This window comes from Austrofundulus limnaeus, unplaced genomic scaffold, assembly GCF_001266775.1.
Source record: "Austrofundulus limnaeus strain Quisiro unplaced genomic scaffold, Austrofundulus_limnaeus-1.0 Scaffold19, whole genome shotgun sequence".
In the NCBI taxonomy this organism is placed as follows: Eukaryota; Metazoa; Chordata; class Actinopteri; order Cyprinodontiformes; family Rivulidae; genus Austrofundulus; species Austrofundulus limnaeus.
In genome coordinates this window covers 517,992-528,410 of record NW_013952421.1, presented here as the reverse complement: position 1 = coordinate 528,410, position 10,419 = coordinate 517,992, and the positions used below count along the sequence as shown (strand labels likewise).

At 37.8% G+C, this 10,419-nt stretch overlaps 3 protein-coding genes across 7 annotated transcripts in view; 1 reads left to right on the top strand and 2 right to left on the bottom strand.

The window, feature by feature from the left end:
• Positions 1-2,254, top strand: part of LOC106514287 (cadherin-related family member 5) — a 7,168-nt gene extending 4,914 nt beyond the window's left edge. For 3 of the 4 annotated variants that reach the window (XM_014003472.1, XM_014003471.1, XM_014003468.1), the window contains one exon: positions 672-2,254. In XM_014003472.1, coding sequence (XP_013858926.1) covers positions 672-1,676 — 1,005 coding nt within the window. In that variant the 3' untranslated portion in view covers positions 1,677-2,254. The remainder of the gene's footprint in view (positions 1-671) is intronic. The other variant, XM_014003469.1, reaches the window with a different exon arrangement.
• A 652-nt stretch (positions 2,255-2,906) lies between these two features.
• On the bottom strand, positions 2,907-7,312 carry calub (calumenin b). Its single transcript, XM_014003473.1, has 7 exons — positions 7,199-7,312; positions 5,684-5,926; positions 5,380-5,573; positions 5,088-5,254; positions 4,947-5,007; positions 4,676-4,875; positions 2,907-4,489 (listed from the first exon to the last, which is right to left on the bottom strand). Exons 2-7 carry the CDS (start codon positions 5,902-5,904, stop codon positions 4,385-4,387), a joined length of 948 nt encoding a protein of 315 aa, XP_013858927.1. The 5' UTR covers positions 5,905-5,926; positions 7,199-7,312; the 3' UTR covers positions 2,907-4,384.
• A 525-nt stretch (positions 7,313-7,837) lies between these two features.
• Positions 7,838-10,419, bottom strand: part of gtf3c6 (general transcription factor IIIC, polypeptide 6, alpha) — a 9,207-nt gene continuing 6,625 nt past the window's right edge. Inside the window, exons 2-7 of one of the 2 annotated variants that reach the window (XM_014003466.1) lie at positions 10,128-10,161; positions 9,764-9,844; positions 9,615-9,678; positions 8,867-8,911; positions 8,653-8,760; positions 7,838-8,458 (exon numbers count right to left, since the gene is read on the bottom strand). In XM_014003466.1, coding sequence (XP_013858920.1) covers positions 8,331-8,458; positions 8,653-8,760; positions 8,867-8,911; positions 9,615-9,678; positions 9,764-9,844; positions 10,128-10,161 — 460 coding nt within the window. In that variant the 3' untranslated portion in view covers positions 7,838-8,330. Of the gene's footprint in view, positions 8,459-8,652; positions 8,761-8,866; positions 8,912-9,614; positions 9,679-9,763; positions 9,845-10,127; positions 10,352-10,419 lie in introns of those variants that run through there. The other variant, XM_014003465.1, reaches the window with a different exon arrangement.

Below are 10,419 nucleotides of genomic sequence, written 5' to 3'. Positions count from 1 at the left end.
TTTCCTTTCTTTCCTTTCCTTTCCTTTCCTTTCCTTTCCATTCCTTTCCTTTCCTTTCTTCTCCGCTCTGCCAAAATATGAAAATAGTTTTTATATCAATGGTAAACTTAAATTTTATTATTGATTATAACAAAATAAACACATTTAAAGGGTGAAGGATAATAATGTTTATCCTGCCCCTGAGTATTTGGTTTCGAGTAACTGTGGCCTCCTGAGCATATTAGTTGAACAGTCCTAAATTAACGTCTCAAAATAAGCTGCTTTAAAGGCAGCATTGACCATAAACTACATTTCCCATAACATATGTCGATTATGCATGGGAGTTCCCTGTCAGTAAGTAGGTGAGTTCAGAATTCAAGACTTATCACAGTTCAATGAGTAAAACTTTTATAATAAACCTTTCAGTGTTTATAAGAGGACGTGTTGAAACGTTGTTTCTATGCAGGAAAAACAACATAGAGCTCAGGTATTGTTTGTTAGTCATTCAACTGGCCCTTTGAGGGCCACCGTAACGCTCATGTGGCCCTCTGTGAAAATGAATTTGACGCCCCTGATCTAGTATTTTTTTAACTTATTTTTAGATGGCTAATTTTTGCATTGAACAGTCTTCTCTGTCAGTAACCCATTGCTAAACAATAACCAAGCATTCTCCCCTCGTGGTTCCTCCTCAGGTGAGTCACCGTACTGCCATGCCACAGATGGAGGAGATCCCCTACAAGAACGAAGAATGTGGCACCTGCAACCCTTCCTTCAGCTTCCCAGACACATCAGACATTTACCCCACCCCAAATATCCCCGTCAGTCAAGAACCCACTCAACCCAGAGAAGCTGCTGCTTCTGATTCCCATTTGGTTCCTGCTGAAAGTGTGTGCAGCCCTGTGATCCTCAATAACACCTCCACACCAACTAAAACCTACTCTAGCTCGCCCATCGTTCCCCAAGCACAGGAGGAACTGAGCCCTGTATCTTTGACTCACGATGGTGCGCCTCCCACAGGAAATCCTGGTTCACCGAGTGAAATGACCCCAGATGCTTGTGAGCTACAATCTGACACTAGCTTTGGTCCTTCAACCAGCGATAAGACTGGAGTTGCACCTCTGACTGACCCAGATCTGGAAACAATCAACTTTGATAATGCTGACGAGTCACTCCCCAGTCCCTTTTCTCCATTTAGTACTGCATGCAGTCAAATGGCTTCAGAAGAAACAGAAGAACCAGTCTTAAAATCTTACGTGAAAACGCCACCATATTCACCGTTACCGCCCTCACCTCTTCCAGATACAACAGGTACTCCTCCTCCCACCCCAGATCAAGGCCCTTTAAAAGCCACTTTGGTTCATATAGATACGTCTCCCACTGATAGCCCTCCAGAAACACCAAGGCAAAGAGCAGAGACTCTGAACGCAGAGGCAAACCAACCCTCCACATGTCTGGACCATTCAGACCCATCAGAGTCTGAAGCCGGGACAGGGGACAATGAAAGTCCACCTCAGGACAGTGGGCCTTTGGTGGAATCAGGAACCAACCAAGGTAGCAGTAGAGTGGGAGAAGAGAACATGTGTCCTGGAGAAGAAGATGCAGACAAGAACAGCGAGGGTGAGTTGGACTCGGACGAAGAAGAGCTGCTGAGAATTATTGCTCGTTGTAACCCCATTTTTATCACGTTTCGTAAATGATGTCACTATGATATCGCAGGCAATGAGGGCGTGTGGGAAGACGACAGGCGGTGGAGTCTGTAAGACGAAGATGAAGACACACCATCGAACAAGAGCAAAACACTCCTGGCTCTGCAGAGGCATGAACGAGGACAGTATGCACACACAACGCACATATGAAGTAAAACGCTAACACAATAAGGACTTATGTAAGTGCTCAGCAACAGCTGTAATTATCATAAAATTATGTGCAGTATTGTAGCATTTATTCCTCATATTAAAGTTAGTCTAGATAAAAATAAAACTTGACTGCAGTAACAAACATCTTTATAAGTTTAACTCCTCTATAACTGATTACTTTTTAAGGATGTTACATGTCAGACGTGATTGCTGCCAGGTGAAGGTTACGTTCAAGAACTCCTCACCATGGCTCTATTAAATATCCCATCTTCAATCCACCTTAAGTTTCGTTGTCTTTTCTTTGATTGATTGAACTTGAGAAAATTTAATGCAAAGCGTACTATTTTAGATTCCTCAGGTGTTTTTTTTTTTTCCTATTTCTATATACTGTTGGATGTTGTTGTGTTTTTACTGTCTGAGGGACTACAGATGTAAATTAGCCTTAGGCTAAATCTGGTGCAATGCATCAAATGTTTTTATGTTTATGTTTTAATTGCACACTGTCCTGATTGAATAAATTCATTAATTCATTCATTCTTTGTTAAATGAATTAAAGGTTTCACAATAAAAACTGCACGAGACAAAATAATCCATGAAGTTCAAAGAACTTGCCAGATCAGTGGTTCTCTACGTTTGGGCTACAACTCTATTTTGGGCTGAGAAAGACAAAAGGTGGGAGTCTTGAGATGAAATATTACCAGAGACTTACAATAATCATATATGGATAAGATGACAGATTGCTGGGATGGCTGTGTTTTAGTTGTGCTTTTTTTTTTTCAGTATCAATGTTTATACTATTCAGCAAGGGATATTCAGGGTCACAAGTCTGAGTCGTTTTATTTGTTGGGTTGATAGCTGAAAGGTTTGTGAACTGTTACAAGTGACAGGATTGTGTACACTTTGTGAATGTTTTTATATCTTATGGCCAAATTAAGAGTAAAGTTATTAAAGTACAAAGTTGCAAATTGCCCAAGACTCTTTAGTTTGTCACATATTTTTGTATATAGATAAGGACTCTCCATTCCCACTCCATTCTTCAAGACACAGCTGCTTCATGTTGTTCAAGGTGAATGTACTTTTTTTTCCCTTTAATCAAAACTTTACACAAATTAATTTCCTTGATGTATCAACATAAACCAAGTGTTGCTTTGGCAGTCTACCAAAGGTTTGCACCATCCTTTTTATACAGCAAGACAGTGTTGGCAGTAATATGCCATCAATACAACAGACAAAATACTGGGATAAAAACTGGATATCATTTTAAGTATTTTTTGGAAACAAACATAAAAAACAAAAGACCTTTTTTTGTTTGTTTATTCAGATTTTGTTCTCAATAACCAAAAAAGGACCTTGTTAGGAGTGCTCAGTTTGCAAACCAATGACTTATTTACAGTAAAGTCACAAGTAAAAGGCTTGCTGCTGCAGTGAGCTCGTAAAAACAAAACCATTACTGAAGACGTACTGCTACCATTAAAAACAGTGGTTATAAATGGTGGTACTGATGATACAATTATAACAAATAGATGTGGGAAAGAAATTCTTACAAGAAGAAATTTTTTTTTGCTAAATCTCTAACTAAAAAAATGTTCGAAACTCTTTGCTTGGCACATAAGTGAGTTAGTTCAGCTGAATCAAATAAAACTCAAAACATAAAAATCTGCTATCACAATATATGTAACATATATACACACACAAACACACTCATGCACACACTGCTGAGGGATTAAAAAAAAAAAAAAAAAACAGAAGCAGCAGCTTCGAGTACAAAACCATCAGTCATTAAAAGCTAGTCTTAGATCGGATCAGTCGGAGGTAAACACTGTTTTCTTTGGGTGTTTGGTTAAGACACCAGAAGTGATCCAATCTAAAATCAACTTTATCCTCAATTCTACTTAAATCCTTCATCTGCCACAAAACAAAACAGCCTCTTATGCAGGACACAAAGTTTGAACCCAAAGTAGTAAATACAGCACAGCCCCATTCATGATCTATTGCACTGAGACTTTAGCATTTATTGTCTGAGAATTTAACATCTACACTTTGTTCTTAAAAAAATCCAGCATTACTATTTCATTCCCACTTATAACTTTAAACCTAAAGGACAAATGTGTAAAAAAACTGTAGTTTGGAGCTCATGACATAATCAAGTGCATCAAAAGTAAGAAATGGATCAAACTCGACTAAAGACTGTAGCTTAAACTTTGCCGTTGTATAAAAAAGGTTTAATAGTGAGATAAAAAAACTGTGTCGTAACGTCAATCTTAAAGCAAAAAATAAAGGATAAAAAAAGCAGTAAAACTGCTTATTCCTAACCAGGTTTACCATAGAAAAGAATAAAGCGTGGGAGCAGAGGCTGGAGACGTAAAACCAGTGGAGGGTGCAACTAAACACACCGGCCAAGCATAGTTAGAGTGTTAGTGTGTGCAGGATGGGACACATTCAGAAAAATCAAATAAATTATTGTCCGTGGCGTTGACATTAGGTGGGCTCATCCTGTTTTAACATAGTGCCCGCTGGATGAACGCACAGTCTGTGGAGGCAGCCAGGAGTTAGAACTCGTCGTGCCGAGTTAGAGCCTCCCCGAAGTCGGTTGCCTGGCTGCCAACGAACAGGTCGTATTTATCCACGATTTCTTCCTTGGTTAGACGGCCATCCTGACAGAGGAAGAGGAACAACCTTTTATTTCCCTCAATCAAAAGTATAAAAGTAACTGTAGGTAATTGTAAGGCCTGAAAGTAAGATGTTTGTAAATCCACATGCAAGGGAATTTAGACGCCAATGAGAGAAGAACTTAATAAATGTCTTGATGAATGTAAAAATAAATGAAACTTTATAAGCACCTTGTCTGTATCGGACTCATAGACCAGGTGTTTGGCCTCAGCCTCAGCATGGTCGTAGTCCATGGGCAGGATCCAGTCTCTGGTCTCCTCCTTATCCATCTTCCCGTCTTTGTTTTTATCTCTGAATTCGGTGAACTGTTCCCTCTCCGTCTTCACCCACTCAGGTTCTGTGGCGTCTCCGTCCTGGTTGTACATGTCACCTGGAGCACGAGAAGATAACAGTGAGAGGTGATCGTGATCATGAACATTTGATGATGCTGTAAGAACTCACCTATGTATTCATCCAGGTCAATCAAACCGTCTCCATTCTTGTCAATATCTTCCATAGTTTCCTGCAAAAAAAGTAAGACTGGCTGAGCTTTGAAAAACAAAAACATAGGTCAAGTTATCCCTGTCTGAATGGGACACTTACCAACACTACAATGTCTTTCATGTGGTCATATTCCTCAGGGTGCAGGAAAGCTGTAAACTCCTCCTTGTTGGCTTTCATGTCATGGTCTTGGTCGGCCATTTTGAATCTCCTCTCATCACGAGCCATCATCTGTCTGTAGTTGAAACCATCATCCGGGTCGGAGTCATCTGTTGGTTGAAAATCACATTCTTTTCAGTCCACGTCCAAGTTTCGCTGCGTCATCTACGCAACGTGCAATCGGGGCAATGGAGGAACACCAAACGCGGAAGAGAAAAAGCGTCCGCAGACCTACCGAGAACGTATCCATATGTGGCATTCTTGTACTCTTCCCAGGACACCACCCCGTCTCCGTTAAGGTCGTGACTCTTCCACTGTCGATCCACGTCGTCGTAGATCCACCTCTTCTGCGAGTGTTTAATCCACCGCTTCATCTCCTCAACGGTCACGAAGCCGTCTTTATCTTCATCTATACGTTCAACCAGCATTCTGCACGCACAAAAACACATTCAACACTTCAGCTGCTTTAAAATGGATTCAACAGGTATCAGTTTTAAAATGAACAACATCCCGTAAACGTGAAGATGAAGCGTTCCTACCCGAGCCTCTCTTTGCTCTCCTCTGGTGTGAGCTGGTCAAACGTCTTGGAATCCTCTTGTCCCAGAAAGGCCTCGTGGTCGTAATCAAAGTTATCTGCATCATCGTGCTCGAGGTTGCTGAGACGTTCGTCGTGGTGAACGCGATCTTTCTTCTCTGTGGGTTTGCTGGTGGCGTAAACCACGCACAGGGCAAAGCACATGACAAGTGGCCTCAGCTCCATCCTGTGTTTGTAGAAACAATTCCTGAAACAGAAGATAAAACAAAAATAAATAAAACAATCGTTCAACATCCTCTCTCGTAAAGAACTTTAAGAGAGCATCGTAAACCTAACAGTTTTATTAACACAAAGACAGAAGAAGACAGTGAAGAGGTGAACGAGTCACACTGCATGCAAAAGCCTCAGCTAAGCTAAGCTGATGCAATACTTTTCATTTTTTGTAACACAAATATTAGCTGCACGACACAATCCAAAAAAACACAATAAAACGTAAGGCTGATTAACGTAATACCTGATTCATGTTGGATACCAAAAGGGAAACTTGAGCAAAATAGCTTGAATAGATATAAAATTTATGGATTTAAAGGCTTTTGGAAACACTAGGGTAAGTGGCACAAGCTTTGTGGGAAGATAAAAAAAGAAGAAAATCATGGAAAATAAAAATTTAATTAAAACACAAAGCAACATTACCAAATTACTTGCGGGTATAAATTCAATTGATTCAACTGATGTATTTAACAGACAAATTTTTAAGTTAAACAGAGTTTTATAGATTTTCTGTTGTGTTTTACACTTTGTACATACATATCCTATTTAAACCAAAGTACGTACACACGCACAAAGGTTTTTATTTATAATTTTAATAACACACACACTTCATTTGTTCCTCTACTGTCAAAACACTTAGTGATAATTATATCAATGAAAAGTGTTGACATAAGCCACATACTGATGGGGATTAATAAAAAAAGCACAGAGACAATGTTGATGAGTCAGAAAGAAATCCCTCTCCAAACTCTGTTTTGCCGTCAAACTATTTTAGGTTGCATTAATTAATAAAAAAAATATATTGCACCCAATTTGAATGAACATAAAATATTTCAAAAACTACTTTGAAACATTTTACACCTGTTACTGGAGTTAATATTACGCTATGATTTGTGACAAATGAAACACACTTTAAGGAACGCGTAGAAAATCCTAATTATAAATATAAGCAGCTGAAATGTTACAAATACTCATATTTTAAAAAGATTTCTTTAAAATACTCGTTATTGTCTCTCAAAGTCTTCACCACTACCTTGACACCTTCAATGCGAAAGTAGTACTAAATAATATACAGTCATTTTAATTAAAGTCGTATGTGTTTTGAATACAGATACACAACTTCGCTATTTGTGACCCGTTATTCAATCCTGACCACTGGCTAACTCAACACCGCTACTTCTATCTTCCGTCCTAAAATTATCAAGTAAATTCAAACAGTCATGCACCAATAAAATACAACATAAAATACCTTTCAAGCAGATCAGAGCTGGTTTTCACTTGTAGGAGTTTTCGTCCCGATTTGTCAAGAAAACTCGCCGGTGTCTTCAGGGAAGTTCGTCGTTGATGCTTTTTTTTTTTTTTAGACCCTCCCCTCGGAAACACACCCTTCTACTTCCTGTGCAACGAGGTGAAAAAAACGACAACTGACCAATCAGGCTCCGAGAAGCGGAGTGTGATGTCGCCACCTGATTGGTCCACTTAAGGACGAGCGACGATTTGATTGGCCAAGAACCGCCACGTCCTCAAAGGTAACATCGTTTAGTTCATTCATAACTCTTAACTAAGAAAAAATGTTTTAAAAGCTCGTTGAAATAAATAAATAAAGACAAAAGTCTTAAAAATAACAAATTTTATACATAAAATATAACGGATTTACATAAAAATTAGATATTTTTAGATCTACCATTAAAACAAAACAGAAAATCTATTAAAAAACAAACAATGCACATCAAAAATAAAATTAATAAGGAACAACAATAAGGATTCCAGCAATAGTTATTTACATTATGAAAAAATAAAGAAGTTATGCATAATTCTCTTTGTTATAATAAAACATTTCCAGAAAAATTAAAGTAATTCAGAGTTTTTTGTGTGTGTCACTTTCTAAAGTTGTTTTTGACAAAAGTTTTCAATGTCAGGAGATTAAAAAAAATTTAAAATGTGTGTATGTATGTATGTGTGTGTGGGACACTAAATATTAAATTAAATAGAAAAAAAACTGTAGAAAGCTTGAAGAACTGCATGTAATCTGTTGAAGACAGTTTAAAAAATTATGCACAACTCTAGTCTCTCGGAAGAAAATTACGAAGAAAGAAGTGACTTGCATTCTATACTTCCCTTTTTCTAAAACTTGAGTTTTATGTTAAACAACAGAGTCCTATAAGAGAAGTTGCAGTTTTAATTCTGCAATGTAATAGGTTTGATGTTATCAACATGCAAACGATACAAAAAACTAACGGCAGAACCAATAGCATTAAAAAAAAAAAACTACTAAAAAAACACGACTTCCTTATTGCTGTTGAACTACATATATTTATAAATACCAGACCTTGAGAGTTCTACAAAGGCAGATATTGTATCTTCATATATCTGTAAAGTCCTCATATCTCAGCAGCTGAGTTCTCCATATCTTTATTGTCCATACTGTCTTCCATCACTCCTTGTGTATTCTCATTTTCCTCTTGATTAGACAGATGAGTTGTGTCCTTCTGTTCATTATCACTCCCTGCTGCAAGAAAACAAATACTCATATTTAAGTTTTAAAAAGTGTTTTGCCAAAATTATTCATTACGATTAAGATGACAAGACAGATTGGATCAATTAATTGATAAAAAATCTTTAAGTTACAAAAAAGTGGAAGCTGCAGGTAAAAAAAGAAATATAATTTTAGACAACGTGGGAATAAATGTTGTTTTGTCTGACCTGTCGCTGTTTCACCATCTTTCTTTTCTGTGAGAAAGATTCGTTTCATCGTCAATTTCTTCATTGTGTGACACAGGTATTTGAGGTCTACACCGCTGTTTGTTTTTCCTGCAGAAACATTAAAAAAATGAAGCACACAAGCAAAAACAAACAAAAACTCACAAACACTTCAGTATAAATGATACAATAAAAAAAATGTGCAGCAGAACCTCACCTTTTCTTGGTACCTCTTCAAAAACCACACAAGTTCCCAAGGCATCTGAAGCAAAAGCACCAGTATATAGGGTTATTTTACATTATTTTTAATATTCGTTTATAAAAGGACTTTGATTTTCATACTCTATCAAAGGTCTGTACTATTAGTCTGTAGATGTACAGTCCTGCTGTTATTGCAAGTATGACTCAGCCCCCTGTGAGCAAAATGTGTGAATCAGGGCCATAACGATAACCAACACACAGAGGGAAAGAGAGACAAAAACAAGGGGACGTTGAGCCCTGCTTGCACTCACTACATACACATACAAACACCAAAGAACCACAGCTGAAGCATCCAAACCAATAAGTCTGGTGATGGGGCACATGACCCTCTATGAACAATAGAGCTAATCAAGCCTATTGTTAGGTGATGGCCCTCTTTTGCATGTGACCAACCTGTTTGTCCATGTGGAGGCAATGCTTATAAGGCTGAGTTCACCTGAAACTCAGACTGAAGAAGTCTCTTGGAGGAGAGACGAAACGTTTCACTAAAGAACCCATCCAGAGGACCTAATTATTATTATTTTTCTTTTTGATTTTTTCTACCTGGATTACTGAGATGCATCAGGACAGTAATGACAAGTTATGTTGGATTACTAATAAAAATCTTTAAGTTACAAAGCATATACAAGTAACAAAATAATAACATGTTAGTTTAGTTAAATAAATTGTTTGACATATACATTTAATGTTAGTTTTTATCTTACCTTCGTAATCTCCTTCAAATACATGCTGTCCAACCTGCATCATGGGCTTCTCGCTGTCTACATCCTATCACATAAAAAAACACATCAATGCATTCAACTGCAAGGAGCTTGTTTACATCAGTTTTGATGCTAAATCGCTTAAAACGCACCAGTATTTTGCATGGGCCTCGACATTTCGACAGAAAGTCACTGTTGAGTATTCCTGATAGCTCCACCAGAACAAGCTGCTCCTGAAGACAACACAGAGAACAAACACGACATGGACTTAACATTTTTATTCAACTTTACTACGCACAATACAGTAAAACTATAAGGATCTTATAAAAAATATCTAAAGAGAATAGTGTAGTGCCAATGCTGTATTACTTGGCTAAAAAGTGTTTTGAAAAGGTGAAGTAAACCTAGTCATTACACATTACTCAGTCAGTCTGCCACTGAGTGTTTTGTTTTGCTAACTATTAGCTATTAGGCTATTCTACTACAATAAACGCGCACGGTTGTGGTGATCAATACCTCTTCCTCCCATTCATCATCCATGTTTAAACTCCTGAAATGGAAAAGGAATATTATCAATAACCGCCACTTATTAATTTGATCACTTCCGTAAATTGTACGGTATCCGAGAGGGGACATTTAGTGTATATTTTCCCAGCAGCGTTCAGTAAGAGCTTCCTCCATTAGGGGGCGCTGTTGCTCAGTTTAGCAGTGCAATGTGATCTATCTATCTATCTATCTATCTATCTATCTATCTATCTATCTATCTATCTATCTATCTATCTATCTATCTATCTATCTATCTATCTAT